The 25,084-nt window shown below is 39.2% G+C and overlaps 1 protein-coding gene across 1 annotated transcript; it reads right to left on the reverse strand.

Annotated features, from left to right (window-relative positions):
• Positions 1-246: 246 nt before the first annotated feature.
• DDX21 (DExD-box helicase 21) lies at positions 247-24,060 on the reverse strand. The gene is made up of 15 exons (XM_057735166.1): positions 23,909-24,060; positions 21,533-21,982; positions 20,301-20,376; positions 19,403-19,581; positions 17,601-17,718; positions 15,597-15,782; positions 14,251-14,396; positions 13,398-13,547; positions 12,854-13,015; positions 11,504-11,623; positions 10,276-10,349; positions 7,159-7,318; positions 6,002-6,136; positions 3,721-3,765; positions 247-3,174 (listed from the first exon to the last, which is right to left on the reverse strand). The coding sequence occupies exons 1-15, from the start codon at positions 23,993-23,995 to the stop codon at positions 2,905-2,907; spliced, it is 2,358 nt and encodes a 785-aa protein (XP_057591149.1). The 5' UTR covers positions 23,996-24,060; the 3' UTR covers positions 247-2,904.
• Positions 24,061-25,084: the final 1,024 nt, after the last annotated feature.

Genomic DNA, 25,084 nt, shown 5'->3' on the forward strand with positions numbered 1-25,084 from the left:
AAAAGGCGGCACAGATCTGTACCTACGGAAAAGAATGCACATATTGTGGAGGGAAAAGCAATTCACAAAACTGAAGGAATGATTCTAGTTTTGTAAATGAACTGGAAGAGATGCTCACAAATATGTCGGATACGTGGTGACTGATTTGCTTGTTTTTTCTGTTTGGATTTTTATACCCATCGTGTATTATTTTTAAAATAAAAATTTCAATTTTAGGAAAAAAGTCACCAAAAACATAAATAGTAAATACTAATAACTTTATTATGGCATAAAGCTATATTTTTATACATTAACTCAATTTTACAGTAAAAACACTTTATGTACAACTGTAATGAAACTGCTGCACAGATAGTTCCAACATAAAAATTGGTTGTATTTTAAAGGTTCACTGAGTTGTTTGATACATAAATTGGAAAATATTTTCTCTGTAGAAAATAGTAAAAATTATAACATTTCCCAGGCAAGCCCAATAAACCCATTTAAACCATATAGTAGCTGAATTATACATTTATAAATATGCTTTGAATTCTAGGATCCAGGAGAAACTTTAGCTTCATTTACTGAAACAGCCATGTTGTCCTAAGTTGTATAAAGTGAAATTCTCACTAATCTTGCCCCTTACTCTTGATTTAGGCCTGATTATTTCTTCCTAAAGGACAGGTACACTGTCCTTTTAATCTACTTGATAAAGTAACCCATTCTTATCCAAACTTAAATGTTTTGGTTGTTATTTAAGTATGCTCAGTAACTCAGCAAAACCAGAATTTAATAAAACGTGATCCACAAGGCACGAGTTGTTGGTCATCAAGTACCTACCTCCCCTGACTCGCTCTGGCTTGATGGGAAACCACGAGGAGGTCAAGTGATAAAACTGACAAGTGGATCAAGGAATAAAAGCCAAGAGAATTTGAGAACACAGAAACATCCAGTCAGCATCCAAGGACAGAAGTGAAGTCCAAATAGAGAAAGGATGCTGCCTCAAGAATGAAGGAGTTGGAAGATGCCTTAGAGGACTGGGGCGGGGAGGGTGGGGGGGACTCGAGGTGGGGGGAGTCAAGGAAGGGAGGGAATACGGGGATATGTGTATAAAAACAGATGATTGAAGCTGGTGTACCCCCAAAAAATAAAAAAAAATTAAAAAAAATAAAAAAAGAATGAAGGAGTTGAGAGGGAGGCTCATGAAGGAGGGAATATAGGGATGTATGTATAAATACAGCTGATTCACTTTGTTTCCGGAAACTGGCACATCAACAAATCATTGTCTTATCTCATTATAATAAAAATCCACCAGTGAGGGGGAAAAAAAAGAATCAAGGAGTTGAGTTGGCTTATCTGAGCCCTTTACTGCAAAGGTGACTGAGGAAGAAGCAGTTGGATATAAAGACCCAGTTAGAGAAACCAGCGCCTAGAAATATTTCAGTTGTTCAAATGTTAAATGAAAACAAGACAGGCCACGTATTTGAACTCCTCCTGTCATAGTTTATTTCCTGAGATTCCCTTAATTTCTAGGAATTAAGGCAAGAAGACAATGCCACTCTTAAGCTCCTGCACCATGCACAAGGTTTCCCAGAGAAAGAATACTTGAGACCTCAGAGTAATATCTGGCCAGGGGCTATATTAAGTTCCCCAGTTCCCTCAAAGCAACAACTTAAAAATAACCATGTAGAGTTTGTCTTAAAAGGAAGTCTCTAGGTAGCTGCAACCTTTCAGTGGAGTAGCAGTCTAATAAAAAGAAAGATATCCTATACTGTGGCTATAGGAACTAGGCCTTGAGAAACTAAATTGGATCATTCTACCTAAAATCCACAGCTTGCCTGTTAGAAGTTAAACTCTAGAAACATTAACGACCCATTAAGTTTTCACCATTAAAAGAATGCTTTATCATGCACCTTCACGTGTTCTTCTCTTTGCTCTCAATACATATGAATGTTTCCTTCATGCATGTGGAAAATATTTTCAGTGGGTTTTTTTTGTTTGTTTGTTTTTTGAATCTTTCGCAATGCAAATCTCTGCCCCCTACTCCCTTAGTTCCTTCTTGGTAAATAATGTTAATCTTCCAATAGGAAGTGAAGTATATTATCATCAAGCACCATTTATTCAGCCTCCTTACTTATGAAGAAAGTTATGGGGTCATGTTATACACTTGGAATCCCTTAAGAGTACTTGCTTTCTAGTAAAACACTTATATACACATTATATATACATTTTAAATCTGTGAAGAATTCACTGACGCATGAATCACCTTATACTGAGAAGCTAAAAATTTATCAAAATGCACCTAACAATGGCTATTCTATATACTATCTCCTATCAGATGTTATCACCTCCTCCAAATCTAGAACATATATGTTGGCATAAATTGTGTTACATCCCAGCTAAATTTGAAATCTTGCTTCAAAACATTGCTCAGTATTAATTCTCAGAAGATACTTTATAGGACCATAGGAGTAATTATTAGGCAAGTGGCTGAGGAATACCAATTACAAAACAAAGCCTGGAGTGCTCAAAGTGCTTCTCCAGAAACTGTTGCGTTCCCCATGGTATTTAGGAAGGAAACTATTAAGAGACACTTCTAAGTATAAAGACAGGTCAATTAAAAAAAAAAGTATCAGCAGAAACATGCTTGATTTTGTCTTACAATCTATAGACAATGCATTAAAATATGTAATAAATTCATATACCTTTTCCAAAGAAATACTCGATACAGAAGTAGCAACAAAGTTATAAATGACAATGATCAGATGAAATAATTTAGATAAAGCTTGTCTCTCTTGAAGAGATGGAGACTGGGCAAGCGGTCAGGAAGGAAATACAATGTGCTTTTTTGTATGAAAACTAATGTTCAGTTCCCTGTCGCCAAACACAGTTAGTTCTGTTTTTGCCATATAAATCCTCTACTTCAAATTACTGTCCAAATGCTTTACTAAAACTCCGCTTCTGGCCTTTGTTTTGGAATCTGTTACTTTTGTTGCCACCTCCTGATCGCTGTCCTCTGAAGCTTCTATTTCTTTCCCACTGTCCCCTGGAACCTCGACTGCCTTCCCGCTGTCCCCTGAAGCTTCTGTTTCCTTCTCGCTGTCCCCTGAAGCTTCGATATCCTTCCCGTGGTCCTTCTAGCTCTGGTTGCTCTGTGGCCACAGAAAGCTGCCAGCGCCGTGAATCATGCCATTTTTCCTGTCAAGAGATAGTTTTGTTTTTACCTGCTTTGATTTTTACTGAAGTTAGTTTAAAAAGGCATGAGAAAGACAACATTTTTGCCCTTTTTCTAAAGAAAAACTAGATTGATAACCTAAGTGGCTTAAAAGGTCACTGGCCAAAAATAAAATAAGTTTCACTATGAGACATACTCTCATCATTTACTCAATTCAATTACTACAGTGTATCCACAGCTGTTAGATAGTAAAACATATAAATATGCCACTTGTAAACACATTTCTCACAGCAGTACTGAATAAAAATACAGCAATTAAAAATGTCTATATAAATCTCAGGTAACATACATGGGGGAAAAAGCTGGATATTGTTCACAAAGCTATAGAAAGGAAAACAGGCAGGCTGAATAAGAAAAATATTAGTATAAAAAGGCTAGGAAGAAAAAAATACTAAAGTTTAATTCTTAGTTGTTTTTAGTAAAGGGACTAGAGCTGTTGTTTCCCTTTCTATTATGCTGTATTTTACCATTTAGACAGGTTAACTTCAAAATCTAAGAGAAAAGAATACCTGTACTTCTGTTACTGATGCAGTAGGGATATCAAAGCAAACACCCTAGAAATCAAAACAAATGCAAGTTAATCCAGATTTTGACAAAAATCATAAAATGCACATTAAATGATACTCCAAGAGACCAGGTATTACGTTTAAAAAAAACAGCCCAAACAAACCAGGTATCGATTTTAGATAAACTTTAGACCAAGCCAAACACATGATAACTCCCAGAGCACAACAGTAAAAACCCAGGGATATTTTAAAAAGGACTCAAAACTACTTAGAACTGCCTAGAGATCATTCCTGGCTATCATACTGTGCTAATCTTCACTGAGCTATTAGCTACATTTTATAGCTGAGGAAACAGAGGCTTGAAGAGGCTAAGTCACTTGTCTAAGACTCCACCCTGGTAAGAGCAGCTTTTAAAAATCTGGTTAGTACAGCTCTTAAATAAAACCTATACTCTAAAACCATTAAAATACACTGCCTTACGTAAGAAAGAGTGAACTATTAAGGATGACCTAATTAAAACAGAAAAATAACTGATCTTATATTAATTTTCTAGTTTTTATAATTCAGCCTCCTATGAAAAGAGTTTAAAAATTAAATACTTCACAGGACACTAACTCTGATAAGTGCCATCATCTCCAATTAAGAAGTCTTCAATCCCTGGTCTGGGAACTAAGATTCCATAAATTGCAGGGTGCGGCCCCCCCAAATTAAAAAAGGCCTCCTGTTTCTCGGTGTCCACAAAATAAACTCCCCCCGCAACTAACACAGGCACTCCTCTCCCCTGGCTGTCTTTACTTGCAACATTTCCAGGAACATCCCTTCCACCCAACAATTTACCCAATTATAACCACAGATAGCATCAGGTACTGACGGATTTTGCTATTTGTGAGAATCTTCATTCACATTTTTACTAAGTACTCAATACCAGGCACTCATTGCAGTACACAGATGTCTAGAAAACAGTTTGGGCCCTTAAGTCAGCCACAGTGTTCTTGAGGCTCTCAGTCAGTAAGCAAGCACATCTAGGCAAAATTTACATGAATAAAGCTATGCCTTAAGAACTCTGAAGCATATACAGAGGTGCCCCCAACTCTGCCATTCGGCCACAGGAAGCTTCAAAAAGACTTAAGGCTGAGCCAAGTCATAAAGGATACCATGGAGATAGGAAATACCATATAAACAGTGGACTGACCATACACATAGGATGAAAGAAAGCAAGATGTTCTTGGCATTGTTGGCGTGGAGGGTATTGGTGGTGAAGAGAGAGAGGAAGCTGGTAAAGAGGACAGGAGCCAGCTTGTGAAGAATCTCCATGTAAAAGTTAGGATGTTATCCCAAAGATTATGTGGAATTGCTTAAGGAGGTAAATGTGGTCAGACATGCAATGAGTTGAAGATAAACCTGATTTGAGTCACAAGCCAGTAGTTCTCCAAGTATAGTCCATGCACCCATGGAACCCTGAGATCTTTGGCTGGGGGGTGTCCACAAAGTCAAAAATATTTTTATTGAGAACTTCCCTGGTGGCACAGTGGCTAAGAATCCACGCTCCCAATGTAGGGGGCCTGGATTCAATCCCTGGTCAGGGAACTAGATCCCACGTGCATGCCGCAATTAAGACCTGGAGCAACCAAATAAATAAATAATTTTTATAATACTAGTAAATGTTCTCTGTCCTTTTCACTCTCATTAAGGGTAGAGAGGAGTTTTCTAGACACTACATTACATGTGATACCATTGCTATGATGACTAATAGAAAATGATATTCTTATGCTTTATTAGAATTTCAGTCTTAATTTCTAACACAGGAAATATCAATAGACATAACCCACAAAAACAAAAGCTTTTGGTATCCCCAAGATTTGTAAAGAATGTTAAGGGGTCATCGGAACGAAATGTTTGAGAACCGCTGCACTAGTCTATGCCAGTAACTGAGAGCAGGAGTCAGAAGAAAGAAGACCAGGTTTGGAAGGCAAGATTTTAAATTTTGAATTCTATTTTGAATAAGTTTGTATTAAGTTGCTTAATAAACCCCATCTGGGTGGAGATCTCAGGGAAGCAGCTGGATCTTCAAGTCTGACACTTCATGCAGATGGTTCAGGTTAGAGACACACACGGGGTAGTTGTCAGCGACTAAGCGGCAACTGAGGGTCATGGATGACACTGCCCAGAGACAACTATATATACAGTGAAAACATGCAGCATTCCCATAGAACAGGGAGAAGCTACCGTACAGTGATGAAGCTACTGAACCAAGGCGAGCTCACAACAGAAGCCCCAGCCTTACCTGCTTTCCTTTGAGAAAGACCATTCCCTTCACTTTGGAATCAATATCCTCACCCAGTTGCTCTTTAAGTTCCTTCCAAGCATAACTAATGTTTGGCATCTCAATTGAGCACCGCAAGATCATGGTCACAAAGCCCTGTGGAAGAAAGGGGAACAAAAACAAACATAAGTGATAAACACTTGTCCTCATGTTTCTAAAATATTTATGGGAAAGTTCTTCCTAAAAGCATACCTCTCCTACCCCATTAGTACAAGTAAAACTGAGGAACTCAATAAGATTGGTGGATTGTGCTAGAGTTGGTATCCAGGTTGTGGTATTACACTTCTGCAAAATGTTACCATTGGGAGAAACTGTCAAAGTGTACAAGGAATCTCTCTGTATTAACTCTTACAACTTTATGTGAACCTACATTATCCCAAAAATTTCAACTAAAAAAAAAAAAAAAGAAAGAAAGAAAGAAAAGCATCACCTCCTTAGGTTTCTAGGTATGCTAGCTAAATGTATCATATACACTTGTGTTCATACAATTGGTTTTTTTTAAACATTAAAAAAATTTGACACAATTCACATACCATAAAATTTGCCATTTTAAAGTATATAATTCAGGAGGTTTTAGTATATTCACAAGATTTGCAACCATCACCACTATCTAAAATTCCAGAACGTGTCATTATCTACCCCTACCCCAACACAAAAACCCACATTCCTGTTAGCAGTCACTGCCATTCCCTCCTCTACTGAGACACTGCAACCACTAATCTACTTTCCATCTCTATGCATGTGTGTGTTTATCTCAACCTTCATGCAAAGGTTAAAACAACTGGGAAGTTTCTCTACATCTGTGTCTCTATTTCTGCCTTGCAAACCAGTTAATTTGTACCATTTTTCTATATTCCACATATATGTGTTAATATACGATATTTGTAGAGAACAAACATATGGACACCAAGTGGGGAGGGTTGGGAGGGAATGAATTGGGAGATTGGGATACCAAATTGTATACTCTAAATATATGCAGTTTATTGTATGTTAACTGTATCTCAATAAAAGTTCTTAAAAAAAAACAAACAAACAACTGGGAAGTTTCAATGAAATACTTTCAAATCCTGCTCAAACTCTAAATTATAAAGCGTCAGAAATTTGACAGGGACCCTTACCGCATCTGAATTGATCAAGGAGCGCTGGTCTACTGACGTAGCACCTGAAATATGGGCCAGGGCTGCTGCCAGGGCTTCCACAGCTCCCTTCTCCTCTATCAGCTTCTCAGCTGACTGCTTGAAGTGACCAATTGCACTGGGAGGCACAGAATCCAAAAGCCTGTGGTTTGAGAGTATATTTGTTAGGAGAAAGGACAGAAGTGGACAGATTTCATTTTTAAGACAACATCATCTTGAGATAAATCAATATCTTTCAAGCCATATCTTGCATATGTCTAACATCATTTCGATGCAGTGTATAAAATCATCACATTTCTGTAGTAATAAATCCATTCCTTTGATTGTACCTAATTCTAATTTACCATCAAAGCAAAAAAAAAGTTTTATCCTAAGGAAATAATAAGAAAAAATATTAAGATGTTCATCACAGTGTCACAGAAAGAGTGTGAACAATTTTAAAATGTGCGTCAATATGGACTGGTTAAGTAAACCATGAAACGGATACAACAAAATGCCCTATTGCCACTAAAAATGATGTTAATACAGACTTCCCTGGTGGCCCAGTGGGTAAGACTCCACACTCCCAATGCAGGGGGCCCGGGTTCGATCCCTGGTTGGGGAGCTAGATCCCACATGCATGCCGCAACTAAGAAGCCCGCCTGCTGCAACTAAGACATGGTGTAGCCAAAATAAATAAACATTTTTTTTAAAGAATGTTAATAAATGAACTTTTACAATTAAATGTGCATTACTTTTAGAATCAAAATACATTTAGAATATTATATTTATACATTTATACAATTCTTTAATACTACTTTAGGATCAGAAAATATTACATTAAGAATGAAAATACTACTACTTTCATTCTGAAATAAAAGAAAAAAAGACTCTCAAATCAGTTTAAAAATGATACAGGCCTTTATGAGACTATACATTTGTTAGGAAGTCACTGTTATCTTGGTGGTGATGAAGCAGCCTCATTTGGCAGGGCTGCTCCTCCAGAGGCCTTCTCTCATGTACCACTAGCATCTTGGTATCTTTTCTCCTTCCTGGGCATCTAACCCCAAATTTCCTTAACTGGTATCACAGGAAACCCTGTCTACAGGATAAAGAAAAGCATGCCATGCTAAAATAATTTGAAAAATGCTGAGTTAAATTCTTTTCCTTTGCAAAACTTTCCTGAACTATTAATATGCTAATATTTAGCATTTCTTTTGATCATGAACTCTCCCTATTTTTTAAATAAGTATCTCACATATTTATAAAAGTAAATGCAGAAAGAATTCTAAAAATGTTATTCAGACTCTGGTTCTTAAGCAGGGGATGTAGCTCACCACTTGGAAAGCATTTGGAAAACAGTCGAGACCTCTTTGGTTTTCATAATACCAGCCCCACTCACCTCCCAGGAATACACTACAACCAGGGATGCTAAACAGCTAAATATCCTTGTGAATCAAAAAAAATGGGCAGAAGACCTAAACAGACATTTCTCCAAAGAAGACACATGCATGGCCAACAGGCACATGAACAAATGTTCAACATCGCCAATTACTAGAGAAATGCAAATCAAAACTACAATGAGGTATCACCTCACACTGGTCAGAATGGCCATCATCAAAAAGTCTATAAACAATAAATGCTGGAGAGAATGTAGAGAAAACAGAACCCTTCTACACTGTTGGTGGGAATGTAAATTGGTACAGCCACTGTGGAAAACAGTATGGAGGTTCTTTAAAAAACTAGAAATAGAACTACCATATGATAGTTCCTACTGCTGGGCATATATCTGGAGAAAACTCTGATTTAAAAAGATACATGCACCCCAGTGTTCACAGCAGCACAATTCACAACAGCCAAGACACGGAAGCCATCTAAGTGTCCATCAACAGATGAATGGATAAAGAAGGTGTGGTACCTACATACAATGGAATACTACTCAGCCATAAAAAAGAATGAGGACTTCCCTGGGGGCACAGTGGTTAAGAATCCACCTGCCAATGCAGGGGACACAGGTTCAGTCCCTGGCCCAGGAAGATCCCACATGCTGTGGAGCAACTAAGCCTGTGCGCCACAGCTACTGAGCCTGTGCTTTAGAGCCCACAAGCCACAACTACTGAGCCCATGTGCCACGACTACTGAAGCCTGTGTGCCTAGACCCAGTGCTCCCCAACAAGGGAAGCCACTGCAATGAGAAGCCTGTGCTCCACGACGAAGAGTAGCCCCCCACTCACCACAACTAGAGAAAGCCCGCGTGCAGCAACGAAGACGAACAGAGCCAATACATAAAGAAAAAAAAGGAATGAAATATTGCCATTTGCAGCAACATGGATGGACCTAGAGATTAACATACTAAATGAAGTAAGCCAGACAAATATCATATGACATCAGTTATATGTAGAATCTAAAAAATAATGTAAATGAACTTACTTACAAAACAGAAAGGCTCATAGAAAACAAACATGGTAACCAAAGGTGAAGGGGGGGGGGGTGGAGGGGATAAATTAGGAGTATGGAATTAACAGCTACATACACACATATATATATATATAAAATAGATAAACAACAAAGATTTGCTATATGGCACAGGGAACTACAGTCAATGTTTTATAATAACCTATAATGGAAAAGAATCTGAAAAATTATACAAACACACAAAACTGAATCACTTTGCTATATACCTGAAACTAATACAATATTGTAAATCAACTATAGTTCAATAAAAAAAATAATTATTCTTCAATTTGTAGGACAACTGCACACAATAAAGAATTCTCTTGCTCCCATGCCAGTAGCACCTCCAATGACACTGTTAATCTAATCCCCACCATCCAGATATTTACCATAAGTTTTTCCTACACCCTATGTAAGATACAGTTACTTTAAAATGCCCAAGACAAACATCTTTCCTCTGGTGAATAGGATTGGCTAGGGATGAGTAGAAACAAGAGTTTCTGTTTTATAAGCACAGTCTGAGTATTTTTTTTAAACAAGCAGGTTATCAATTTTTAAAACAGTGACTAAAATAAATTTCAAAAGGCTAAATCTCATTACCGCACAAAAACATGTAACAAATAGAACAAGCACTAAAACAGACCACAGCAGTGATAGGGAACATACCTGATGGCATCTTTGCTAGAAGCTTTTATTATCTCTGTTGCAGAAGGAACACCTATTCGCTTAAATTTAATTCCCTACAAGAAAATGAACCATAATTTAACGTACAACGTGGCCATCAATTGTTTCCACTGAGATCAGTAGTCCCCCAATTTTTCAATATTTACCAAACATATTTGTTACATACTTAAAAGATGAACTTTTAATCTTAAAAAGGTTTTAGAGTTATAGAAAAGTTGCAAAGATAGTACAGAGTTCTTGTCTACCTGCATCTATTACTTTATTACTTTGGTACACTTGTCACAGTTAAGAAACCAACATTGCTACATTACTAGTAACTGAACTCCAGAGTTCATTTGAATTTCACTAGTTTTTCTACTAATAATCCTTTTTCTGTTGATATTCGACCTAGGACAGCACATTACATTTAGTCAACATGTCTTCTTAGTTTTCTCTAATTTGTGGTAATTTGTCTTTGTTTTTCATGACCTTGACAGTTTTAAGGTGTGCTGGTCAGCTATTCTGCAGAATGTCCCTCAATTTGTGAACATCAGTTTCTCACATCCTTAGACTGGGGTTATGGGTTTGGGGGAAGATGACTGGTCTCATTACATTATATCAGGGGCACCTGCTTATCACTGATGTTGACCACGATCACCTGGCCAGGCAGTGTTCGCCTGCTTTCTGCACTGGAAAGTCCTCACCCCCAACCCTACCCTGCTCTTTATAAGCAAGTCACTAAGTTCAATCTACTGAAGGTGAAGCTGGGAGATTAAGCTCCACCACCCAGAGGAGGAAGAACCAGTAAAAGAATTTCCTTACAAAATCCTTCTGTAAGGAAAATTAATGTCTTCTTTCCAATTTAAAAATTTATCCTTTTGATATATTCTCATCTTTTTGGTTTTCAAGCAATTCCTATAACTCCATAAGTCTACATTTAAATGTTTCTGGTGTGTTCACAGTGTATCACTGTCTGAAAACTGCCTTTCAAACATAAAAAAGACCTCTTGTCATTACAAATACAAAACCACTGCTTTCAAATCCAAAATATTTAGAATGGGCTTTATATCATAAGACAATGTATAAAACACGTATCTAACAATGATCTTTCAGTCATGGCCATGTGCTAAAAATAAAAATAATTTCAACTTAATAAAAACTGAATAAAGAGACCAAAGACTGACGTTAGAACTCAACATTTGCTGAATGAAGGCTCAGAAAATAGTTTTACCGCTTTTTGCTCCACTTGGGCTAACTGATATTCTTCCTTGTGCTGATAAAAGCAGATGCAAACTCCAGTCCTTCCAGCTCTACCTGTTCGTCCAGAACGATGAATGTAGGACTCCACATCCTATTGAAGTAAAATGCAGTGACACTGAACAACAGAGACCAGAGCAGCCTATGCAGAGGCAAGTGTGGTGGTTGTAGACCTGGGGGGGCAGGGGAGGGGGGAGGAGCGATGAGGAAGGAAGCACCTAAGCACTTCAATTTAAATTAAAGAACTGTGAAAATGTTTTAAAACCTCTAGAATAGTGTTCCCTATCCTGTGGGTAAATCTGCAAAAAGCATTGTCTAAATGGTGCTGTCCAACAGAACCATATACGTAATTTTAATAGTCAAATCTCTAGTAATCATATTAAAAAGTTTTTTAAAAAGTTAATTTTATTATTATTTTACTTAACAGAATATATCCAAAAACTTATTTCAGTATGCTATCTCTACAAAACAAGTTATCAATGAGGTATTATACATTCTTTTTCCACAAATCTTCAAAATCCACGGTGCATACAGAAAGCTTAAAATTTTTAAAAATCCAATGTATATTATACTTATAGCACACACCTCAGTTCAAGCTAGCTGCATTTCAAGTGTTGAACAGCTCCATGTGGCTGTGGCTATCATACTGGACAGCACAGGTATACAGGCTTATTTAAACAATGTCTGTCACACACTTATGGGACTTCCTTTATAAAAAATGGTGACTTTGCAGTAATGTATTTTTCCATCACTGTGAACATTAATCCTGAGGGATTTGCCAAATTTGGAAGTAATGGAGTCTACATGCTTGAAGTGATGGGAACAAGTTCCTTCACACTAACTTTTATGTAAGTGAAGCATTGTCCACACCACATAAACTATGCTTCAGGGCCCTCTTTGGGAAGTTCCCGTCATATACAAACCCAAGCTATTTTAACCACAGAGGTTGTTAACTATAGACCTTTTCTCTCTTCTCTATCCTCTAGCTCACAAGTTTATCTACCCTACTACCACCCCATCTAAGTCGTACCCATCTTCAAAGTCAAGTTCAAAATTGCACCACCCCCACCCATGCAGCCTTTCAGGATTCCCCTCTGACCAGAAACTATCTTTCCAACATCTGGCCACTCACCACACTTTCCCCTCAACTGTCAGTTCTGAGAGGGGCAGGGGCTCATGACAGGTTCATTTTAAAATCACCCACAGCAACCTAACACCCAAGAGAAAACTATTACTAATCACATGAAAGGAAGAGATACAACTTCCAATTTGTTTTAGCATCCAAAAGAAACAACAAAATAAAATCTAAGTGTAAAATACTTACCTTTGGTGGAGAACTTTGTACAACCAGATCAACCTCGGGGATGTCTAATCCACGTGCAGCGACATTGGTTGCAACCAGAACTCCAAAATCACCATTTCTAAAACCCTTCAGGGTGATTTCCCTTTGCTTCTGTGGAATGTCTCCATGTAATGACTGGGCATCCTGCCAAAGAAATAAGCCCACTTAAGAATACCAGATCCTACTGATACAGATACTTTTAAAATCACCAATTAGGCCTATAAAGACATTCATATTTTGGTGGCAATTCTGCTGAAAATAATACAAAGGGGAAAACGTGCCTTACATGGACAAGCCTCAAATTTCCAATTCTTGGTCATGAAATCAACTGTATCCAACTATACTTACAAGATAAAGAACACCAAATATGAGTAATCAAACCTACATCAGAGTAACCTTGGGTTTGAGCCACCCTTTCTTCATCTGTGAGATGAGATGGGCAGATCAGATGAGCTCTAAGAGGTATACTCTGACTATTACTTTAAAGATGCTTTCTCCCTCAAGGGAAGAGAGAGGAAGGACCAACCTGCCTTACGGACACATTCTGTGACAACTCCTGGGCTTCTTTCTTGGTTTCACAGAAGATGATAGTGCGCCCTTGATAACCACTGTACACTCGGATCACGTCCCCGATAACTGCTGCCCTTTGAGTCCAGTGGCACTTGATAGCCAGATGCTTAGGAAAGAGGGAAAAAAAGATTATTTAGTAAAGTCTAGCTGGAATCTAAATCACCTGCTCAACCTTAACGACACTAGCAGCAACTGTTTAAGTCTGACTAGAGCAAACTTCTGCCACCAGTTTAGAGGAAAAAAGTAAACCACTAAAGCAGTCTTTCCTTTTTCTCCAGAGAGCATCTGGCTTCTTTATCCATTTTCTGACTTTACCAGGAAAAAGTAGGAAAAGAAATGCCATTCCCTAGGTTGCTAAAGGAAACCAAATAATTGACAGGAGAAAGGCCTCTGTGTGTTTTATCCTTTCAACCACTTAAAAATGCAGTCCATTGTCAGTTTCTGTATGGGTCTGTTCCTTGGGTGCAACGAATTCATCTAGGTACGGGACCCTAAGGTGAAAACCGGCTTCAACACGAACACTAGGATTCTCTGTTGCTCTCTAGTGTATAAACTTTAGGTGTAATGTCATTCCGCTTAACCAATTCAGACAGATTTAGGCTCCAAAAGATTCTGCAATCAGCCTACCAGATGATGAAATTTAGAAAACACAGATAACATATACAACTCAAAAAGAAATATAACTTTACGTGACTTTTCACATGGATTTGGAAAAGAAGTTAGTTTTTGCCAGTCTTAATACTATCAGACAGGGAAAATAAATTATATACAATTTATTACTAATGCCAGCAACTGAATGAATCATTTACCTCTACAGTTATTGCCGTTTTCTGAGTCTTTTTACCAATCAGGTCCACTTGTTCATATGTAGACTTCATATATTTCTTAGCAACATTATACACCCAATGAGGGCAAGTTGCAGAAAAAAGCAATGTTTGGGGATTGTCTTCTGAATCTTTGAGGGGAAAAAGAAAAGTCAGTATGAATAATTCAAACAAGCCTACACAGAATTTCACCTCACCCAATTCTTCCAGGGTCCATCAACACTCTAGAGGAAACACTTGAGGTCAAGCCAGGCATTGAGGACACAAAAATGCAAGATACCACTGGGTACCAATGGGCAAAGAAATGCTGCCTAAATAATTTATGTAAAGGATCCTTGAAACCCCCAGCGTACTTTCAAGTTACTTTGCTTTCTAACCATTGGCCTTTATGAACCATGAGGGAAATCTGTCCTTTATAATGAGACCTACTAAGTGGAAAACACCAATTAATCAAGCCCATTAACCAACCAATTTAAATCACTAAATAAATAACCTACAGTAAATACCCAAACAGATTCTATATGTACCTATACTCCCCTCCCTAGCATTTCCTCAACATTTTAAGGTTAGAATTCTAGTCTATTCATCCTTTGAGGTCAGGTACTAAAAACAGCTCCCCAACCCCATTTTTCTTTTTTTTTTTTTAGTTTGCTCTTAGAATACCATTGCATTTTCATATATTTCAAATGGCAGCGTAAATAACCCTTTTGAAGAGCAAGCTGACAATGTATATTGAAGAACATGAACTATACCTTTCAACTCAGTAATTTCACTTCTGGAAATCTATCCTTAAGAACTAATTCCAAATACTGATGCTTGAAGCAAGCTGTCTACATAAAAATGTCTGCAAACGGATTTATATTATGTAAAACTTAAAAACTGTAGATGGATAAAATCACAGCAAAGCAGTTCAAGTTTTATATTTACAATAAGATCATAGTTAACACACACACATACACACAACAGCACAAATCAGGAAGAAATAAACCTAAAGCAAAGTATACCAAGCTGGTTTCTTTTATTTCCCAAATTCTCCCTATTGTAATTATCTGCGAATCATGGAAAACAAAATTTTGGGGGGGCCACATTAGGTGGCATGTGGGATTTTAGTTCCCCGACCAGGGATTGAACCCATGCCCCCTACACTGGAAGGGTGGAGTCTTAACCGCTGGACCACCAGGGAAGTCCGGGAAATTTTTTTTTAAATTTAAGTTTTCCTGAATAAAGTGAGCCACCTGCCAACTTCCTAAGGCTTCATTTAACTCTCAGAAGGAAGTTAATCACCACCCTTCCTCCGATCCCTTATACCAGTTCTTGAATGTAGAGTTTACCTTTCTTGTATGCCACACATAAAATCTCTTCCACTTGATCAGCAAAGCCCATGTCCAACATCTGGTCAACTTCATCCAGGACAACATGCTTAAGTTTCGTGAGATCTAGCTTGCCATTCTGCAGGTGGTCTTTGATACGACCTGGTGTCCCAACCAGGATATCAATTCCATTCCGCATGCGTTCAACTATAAGGAACACCAGTGATAAGACATGCTGGATTTTTAAGTCCTTTTATTAATCTGGGATACCAATTAGATATATTTTTATTCTAAAATATATTATTAACTACAAGTACAAGGTAACATGTTAACTACTGAAGATAAACACACGTGTGGCACTCTGAGCTACTGGGTAAACATGTAAGAAGTGACAGTCCAGTGTACTACATGGTATAACAGAAAAGTACACCAGTGGGGGATAGTAGCACCATGAAAGAAATGATCTTCTTTGCTGGCGGAAGTGTCAAATCTTGCTGTGTCAAGATTTCACAAAGTGAAAATAAGAATCTTAAAAGAAATGGGAGTTTTCTATAATGTAAGCAGGAATAGGGAGAATGACAAGATAGAAGGGCAAGTATTCCAAGAAGGTACAGAGATGTTCAGAAAAACAGAGTTCAGTATAACTGCGATAAGATGGTAATGATGCAGGTTTTTTGGGGGATGCTACTGCAGTCAAGGAATCTACTGCTAGGCACTTTACTCACCCAATATCATCCTCACAACACCACTGCAGGGTGAGTTTAGCAACCCTCTTTTATACATGAACAAACTGAAGTGCAGAAAAATCAAGCAACCTGAACTGAAAAATCACAGTTACTCTGTGAGCAGAGTTCAGATTCAAACCCAGAATGTTCTGATGCCAAACCCTTTAGTTCCACCAAAGCTGAAAAGAGATAATCACAAGCCTTGTGTGCCAATATTAAGACCTCTATTTTTATCTTTTTATATTGTTTTTAAATTTTTTTTTATATTGGAGTATAGTTGATTTACAGTGTTGTTTTAGTATCAGGTGTACAGCAAGGTGATTCAGTTATACATATACACGTATATATTCTTTTTCAGATTCTTTCCCCATATAGGTTATTACAGAGTACTGAGTTCCCTGTGCTATATAGTAGGTCCTTGTTAATCACCTATTTTACATAATAGTGTGTATATGTTAATGCCAACCTTCTGATTCATTCCCCCCTCCTCGGCCCACATTTCCCCTTTGGAAACCATAAGTTTGTTTTCTACGTCTGGGAATCTGTTTCCGTTTTGTAAATAAGTTCTTTTGTATCATTGTTTTGGATTCCACATATAAGTAATATCATATATTTTTCTTTCTCTGTCTGACTTACTTCACGTAGTATGATAATCTCCAGTTGCATCCATGTTGCGGCAAATGGCATTATTTCATTCTTTTCTATGGCTGAGTAATATTCCATTATATATATCCACATCTTCTTTACCCATTCATCTATCCAATGCTAAGACTTTTAAAATGCTTAAATCCCTTCCCAAATTACATATCTAATCTACAAAATAAAGGTTCAAGGTCTTGAACTGGGAAGTAATGGAATACTACAGCAGGGCTACAACATTTGGCCCTTGGGACCAGAAAAAAGAAAGCCTGCCTACAGTAAAAAGAGGCAGAGACCCAAGGTCCTTGAGAGATAAAAAAAAAATAACCTTGAATTCTGACTTTCTAGTTCCTGGACTCTGTTCTCTTGGGCTCAGTAAAGTACCACTGCAGCCTTTAGATAAACACATAAATAATACAAAAGTCCTAAGAACTGTATACAGGATTTGACACATCATCATGCAGGACTATATGCTTGACCATCTTTCAACAATAATGGCAAAAGGAAACCACCATATCCAAAAAGAGCTTAAAAAAAAAAGGAAACCACCATAAATGACTAGATCACATAGGTAAAGCCAGATGTCAAGGTCAGAAGAAATCCAATCAGGGCATCCAACAGTAGATGGCATTTTCCTTCTCTCACTTCTAGATTTACTTACTCTGTCCTCCATAGGGAGTTCCACCATAAAAACAAGCCACTGCCAGCTTTTTTGTGATGTCACTGAAGTCTCTGCTTACTTGACTGGCCAACTCCCTTGTGGGTGCAAGAACCAGTACCTGAAAAGGAAAGACCAAATCCAAAGTATTATGCAGTATTTTTTTCTTAACAAAATTGGAATGCACCAGGAGGTTCAACTCATCCTAATAATTATTTTCAAAACATCCATTATGGGGGCTTGCCAAGCAGCACAGTGGTTAAGAATCTGCTGCCAATGCAGGGGACATGGGTTCGATCCCTGCTCCAGGAAGACCCCACACGCCAAGGCACAACTAAGCCCGTGTGCCACAACTAGTGAGCCTGCGCTTTAGAGCCCATGAACCACAACTATTGAGCTCATGTGCCGCAACTACTGAAGCCCACACGCCTAGAGCCTGTACTAGATAACAAGAGAAGCCACGGCAATGAGGAGCCTGGGCACCACAATGAAGAGTAGCCCCTGCTCACCGCAACTAGACAAAGCCCGTGTGCAGCAACGAAGACCCAACACAGCCAATAAATAAATTAAAAAAAAAAGAGAGAGAGCAAGAAATAGGTACTCAAATTTATGGTGCTCTCGAATGGCTGCACACAGCAAGCTGGAGGAATTAAGGTAAGTTTCATGGAGCTGCTAGTACTTAAGGAGCAGCATTCCAGGAAAAGAGCAACTTTAGCAAGAAGTAATACTGCTGATGATAATATTAGCTAATATTTGAGCTTTTATTAAGTGTAAGGAGCTACTAAATGCTTAATATGCATTATTTTAATTCTCACAAGCTCCTCACCTACAAATGCACTGTACAACTGTATTATAATACCTACAATAACATACAACAGATTTCTAAAACCAAAAGGCAGAGCCTGGATTTAAATTCGGGTAACCAGGATACAAAATCTATAGCCTAAACCTCTGCACTACAGTGAATATGAAAAGTAGAATGAAGTCAGAAGAGTAAGGCAGGGCCAACATGGCGAGGGGCTTTGAATCCTAGAGCAGTTAACACGACACACACCACACAACCACTACAGACCCTCGAGTAGGGAAACAGCATGAAACAAATATGATTTAAGAACAACTTAGTATATCCATCCAACAGACATTTACTGAACATCCACTATGTGCCAGGCAGTATTCCAGGTGCTAGAATAACTCATTTGTTTACTGCTGTTGCAACTGTAGATAAATACAGCAGTAAACACATGAATTAATTAGGAGGGAGCATGGACACTGGAAAGCTAGTAAATGAGGTGAGGCCGGAAAGTCAGATGCAAGAACCCAAAGCCAAGGTGACAACACAGGCATTTCAGTGAGGTAAAGGTTTGTCAAATGCCAGGTTCTCCAGAAATGAGCTCAATGAGCATCATCCTGAGCATAAGGCCTGGCCTCTTCACCTCTGATACCCCTATTCAGGCAGCTCTATTAAAAATGCGCTCTCCATTTTAGGCAAAAATAGAGACACCTGACTAAACCTGTGAGCCCTAGGAATATCTAAGAGTCTGAGAGAAAAATGCGAGCACTAATAAATAATACAGGTGATCACAACCATCAGGGCAGATTACAGTGTTTATATATATAAGGTTTGTGGTCAACAGTCTTAAAAGAATTATCCTGGTTTACCTTCAGATAAAGATCTCCAGTAAACACCAGAAAAAGGCCTTAAAGAGAACCCAATAAAAAACAATAGGGTATGTAAACAATGCCCAAGCAATGTCTCTTCCTGTGTGGATTTGGAACCTCTAAGGACATGTGTTAAAGATATTTACCTGAGGGGCACGGCCCCTCTTGCGGTCTTGCAGTTCTCCCAGAAGTTTCTCAACCAAAGGGATAGCAAAGGAGAATGTCTTCCCGGTTCCTGTCCGTGCCTGTGCAATCAAGTCCTTCCCACTATAGACATGGTGAAACGTCTTTGCTTGTATAGGAAACAGGAAGGTCACCCCACGGGCTGTGAACAAATGAACCATGTTATCTGACACTGCGATTCTTAAAGTTCCACTACACTGGAGGACGAAAACATAGCCATGCTTCTGGTCCTACAGAGTTATGGAATTCTATGTTCTGGTCACAGCTACAAAGACAAGTTCAAATATATTCTGGCAATGAAGAATCTGCTTGACTAAAAAATAGCAATACATTTTTAAGCACCAAATTATAATAAACACTTATTATCTTAAGAGATAAAATCTCATCCACAGGCCAGTATAAGCCTGAAAATCAGGTGTTTTGCTGTCTTGACTGTGCCGCACATGATTCAGAAGACACCTAAGTTGAGCATTTGTGACTTCCTACCTGGTTCACAGGCACAATGCTAAGATGAATTCTGAGTTAGGCTGGTATCATTAACCTAGAGATGCATCACGAAGTGGAAGAGGGAAAAAGAGAAAATACCAACACGGCATCAACTGTTTAACTGCACCAGCAGTATCAGTCGTTACACTTCTCAATATACATATTGTACTGAATAAATTTTAATCACTCGCTCAAGAGGCAGCAAAGGCCATCACTAGTTTAGTCCTTTACCAAATATACAGACCTACTTCATTATATGGTTACACACACTGTCCTCCAATGAGAACACGTCCCAATTAATCTCAACAAAAACAGTGAGTGGAGTGCTTCTAAATAATATGTTCTAATACTATACAGTATTTCCAAGAATATTACCTTTGAGAAGTTTAATAGTTTCTTCAGATATGGGAAAATTAGAGAAAGCTCCTTCTTTTTGCTCCACAGTTATTTCCTGTCAAGTAAAGGGCCACAGAAAGAAATCAATAACTTTACCCCACAGGCTAAATACAGAAAGCCTTCTGAAAAAGAAAGTATTCTAAAACATCTCTTCTAAATCAACCAAAAAGACACAAAAACTTTGGTAGGTAAATCAAGATCTGAAAAGGAAACAGATCATAGTAATCTATAAAACCCTAACAAAAGAAAAACTTGTAGCATATATATACAGCACATATATACCATGCGTGGCTAGTGAAAGCAGATACAGTCTCGACTAAGAATTTTCCCAGTCATTCCAAACTAACCATACACTGTTGAACGGGTTATTAACCCGTTCCCATAGCAACATCTTTCATATATACATCCATAGAAAATAAGGAACAAGCATTTATGACAAAATGATCACACTGGCACTATTTGATTGTAAACAACCTGAATGCCCAAAAGAGGAATAATTAAGTGAATATCTAAACATTATACGATGGATTATGAAACCATTTAAAATGTTTAATATTTAAAAGTGGGGAAAATGCCTATATAAAAATACAGGCAAGATAGGAAAAGGCAAGCCATAATATTGCATATAGTAAAATCGTAATCTGATTAAAAAATAGCTAGCTGTATATATTTTTTAAAGTCAGGAAAATTTTTTAAACGTTGATCATGACCTACGGCAAAGAGAAAATTATCAGATTTACAATTTTTCTTTGATGGCTGAGTTTCTAAAAGATAACAGTATTAGCTTCCAAAGGGACATTTAAGCATCCTATTCGTCTCTAATTAGTTAACAGCCTAAACAAAAAGACTTTCGTAATCAGGCAAGCACCTTTTCAGTGTTTCCACTTAATCATAATTTACTAGCGGAAACCCCTCAGAGAGAAACTGGAGCATATTCGCATAACTATATCCCTGCTGTTGATTTCTGACTTGCAACTAGGCAGATTAAGTGTGGAGAGAAGACTTTCTCTAAACTTAGACCTGTTCAGTTGCAAAGGAGGCATTCTGACACTCTGCAGTTTTTAAGATGAAGTCTCACCCTGCAGCTCAAGGGACCACCCCTCCCATGAAGTGCTGACATATCAAATTTCCTCCCATTATTAAATAATACATGTAACAATTACTTAAACAACATCGAAAGACACATTCTACATATTAAAATGCCACTTCACCTGGTCTAACTCACTGTTACTTTCTTCACTGGCAGCTTCCTTGGAGTCAGAGTCAGGTCCAGAATGAGTGAGTCCATTCTTCAGGTTGGGGCTTTTCTCTCCCATTTCTCCATTCATTTCTTTTTCTTTCTTCATCTTCTTGGGCTTAGGCGCACCCAATTCTTCCTCAGAAGGCTCCTCATTTTTAATTACTTTTTTGGTTTTAGGAGAAACAACTGTCTTTTCACAGGGCTCCTTTGATTTTTTCACACTTTTGGTTTTAGGAGAAATGATGTCATCTTGAGATGGCTCCTCTTTCTTTTTTGCCTTTTTGGATTTAGGAGAATTCATGTCAACCTCAGAAGGCCCTGCTTTCTTTTTAACCTTTTTAGCTTTGGGGGAAATCATTTCTTCCTTTTCTTCTGCTGCCTCTTCAGTCTTATTAGACTTGGGCTTCTCTTTTTTACCTTTCTAAAAAATTAATAAAGACAATACAAACACTGAACAAAGCACTGATACATTTGTGTAATATATCAATTCTGTGTTATTTCAAGATCATATAATTATGAAGACAACAATTTGGGGGCATTTTTCAACATGTGTATTTTCATCCTGTAATAAGACAAAAATCAAATGGAACGTTTTTAATATCATTTCTTGGCTACATGGAGAGAATATATCAGTAACTTCATCAGCCTGAAGGAGAATGCTTCTTGGTACCCAATTCATGCTGGTCGAACAAGCTGTAAAGTCAAATTTTCATAAGGGACTTGGAGGGGCTCATGGGATGCTCCAACAGTTCTAAACTACACACACTATAGGGAGTGACCAAGAACAATCTAACTTAGCTCTGATGCAGTAACAGGATCGTGTATATCCATGGACGGAGGGTGTTAAGCAGATTTCTTTCTCTGCTAGAATTCCTCTACAGGTAAAACATGGATTCATAATATCTGCCTTGCGTATCTCACAAACGCAAGTAAATGTACATAAAGACATTTTATGAGCCAAAAAGTTATAAAAACCCACCATCTATTACCCCATGTGTAAAAATGGTGTACCTAATTTAAACAGAAAAACAAAGAGCACAAGTTACAAGAAAACATAATGGGTGAAACCTCAAAACCAAACCAAATTATGGCTCCTCCTTGAAATGTCTGACCCTCTCCGATTTTTCATATTTCTGAAAACTTAATATTACTGAAAATGTGTTTTACCCTGTTAAAACCTCTGTGGCAGGCCTCAGGCCAATTCCAGAAGTATGGGGACTATTACATTGAGCTGAAATCTGCTTCCCTGAAACTTTAGGCCTTGCCTCTGCTCTTAAATCACGGGTATGGTAATGTCCCCCATATGACCCATCCTTCAGACATCTGAAAAACAATCTGGTCCACCCCATCCCAAGACTTCAATTCTTTCATCCCTTGGTTCCACCAATGAGTGGATTTCCAATCCCGGTGGTCTCCTTTGGAATGCAATGGAGTTTGTTGCTCAGGTCCCTTCTAACTTCAGCATCCCACAACTGAACACGCTGACAAATGCAAGGCAAGTAAACCAGGACCACTTCCCCCGTACCTATGGGGACAAGTCTGTACTACCTCGGCACCTACAACAAAATATTGCTGTTGTAGAAACTCCCCATCAAAAAGACCCAGAAACAGCAAGTTAAGGAAATTCTAAGTCATGTACAAGTTCAGGGACAATCTCTGTTCTCAATGACCTTATCTAAGAACAGAGACTCAGTCACAAGTTAAATCGCTATCTAAGGAAGTAACAGCAAGGAGGCAGACAGCTACTGAGGTAACTTAAGACTACCGCACACTGTCGGCCTATATAAAAATATGGTATGCAGTTATCACCACATGTCTGCATTTCCACGGGAAATCTGGCCAATAAACATTAAGAGGAACTCAACTACTTTATCCTCTAACGGCCGCTTCCCGGAAAACTGTACTCCCTCCACTAGGGTAAAAAAATGTCACCGCGGACGCGCCCACGTGTGCGGCTGGGTTTATGGTCTCGCCAGTTTAGTCGAAAACGCTAGTCCCTACCTTGGTTTGACTTACAATCCCCTCCGCAAACTCACGCCGGAAGGTCTGAGTCTGGGCCAAAATGTGGGGCCTAACCGTGACCGTTTTACTCTGCACCGGGTGCGAGACGCCCAGACTCCGGGACCATGTGGGACACCCGGCCCGCTCTCCAGTTCCGATCCGCCCGGACCTCTTCTGGGCAGCGCGTCCTCCGCCCGCTCCCGGGCGCCCCTTGGCCGAAACCCACGCGGGTCTCGGGACGAGCCGGCTCCGCGCCGCGCGCCACGCGCCGCCAGCCCGGGCCCTTCCCCTTAGCGCCCGGCCCCTCGTCCTGCCTTGCCCCTGGGTCCTCGGCCCTCGGTGGTACCTTCTCGTTTTGCTTTCGCGGCATCTCCACTTTTGCCACGGCCGTGTCCGACTCCAAATCGCCGTCACTAAGAAGTTTCCCCGGCATCACTCAGGACAAGCAGAGCAGGCCAACCGGTCTCGGCTACCTCGTGGAGAGGAAGAGAAAGCCCGGCCCCTTTAGCCCACCCAGCTTTCGTCACTTCCTGGAGCAAAGCGCATCCTGCGGAAGCGGAAAACCCCGGGAGGCGGGGGCGCGCGTGGTAGTTCCGCGGCAGCTGCTGCTCGCGCTGCGGCACTCGCTGAGGAGAGTAGCTGCTGCGCCTGGACTAGAAGGCTGCTGTACAAGGGTAGGAACCACAGAGGTTGGCTTTATTCTCCTTCAAACCCTGCCCAGATTCTCGGTAGCCCCCGCCTGATAAATGAAGACTTGAGGTTGCGTTTGAGTGGCGCCTCTTCAGCGCTTTATATTAGATGGCTCGCGTTTGTAAGGTCCTTTCATGCGCAGACGCCCGAGATGGGTATTCTTGATCATCTTATGGAAACGTCGACACTTGAAAGGAGACACCCAGACTCACAAGCCTGGATAAGAACTAGAGGTCGCGCGGGTCTAGGCATTCATTCACACGTCCACTCAACATACATCCCTTGAGCATTCACCTGTCAGGTGTGAGAAACAAGGTTAGGTTTCAGCACAGACGCCTGTCTTCAATAAGCTTTATAGGCTGGTGGGAGATGGACGAGTGTCAGTTGTTTTGAAGGCACAGAGGGGCACCTAAACCGGCCTCGGGACCTGCAGAAAGGGTCCCCAAACCACGCAGACCTCTACTAGAAAATACAGGGGCTCTTAGTCTTGCAGAATTTGGGCATATACTAATTAAAGCGGTTGAGGGAAAGTGGCCCCTTGAATGATGTACGACAATATCGCTAAACTTCCTGTGAAGAACTAGTGAGGCAAAAAATTGGGAGCCAATTTATCATAAAATCGTTTTTAAAAATAGGTTGAAATCTTGCCTGGCTTTGAAAACCGGAACCGTTTGCTCTGTGGTTTTGAACATATTTCTTACTCTGAACCTGAGTTTCGCATGCATTACTGCGATATTTCATCGGTTGGAAAAATTAAGATAATGAAAAAGGTTTAGCATTGCAGGGCACATAAAGCACAATAAATAAGAGCTATTAAAACTCATAGGGGGAA

Source organism: Hippopotamus amphibius, chromosome 5, assembly GCF_030028045.1.
Source record: "Hippopotamus amphibius kiboko isolate mHipAmp2 chromosome 5, mHipAmp2.hap2, whole genome shotgun sequence".
NCBI classification, from domain to species: Eukaryota; Metazoa; Chordata; class Mammalia; order Artiodactyla; family Hippopotamidae; genus Hippopotamus; species Hippopotamus amphibius.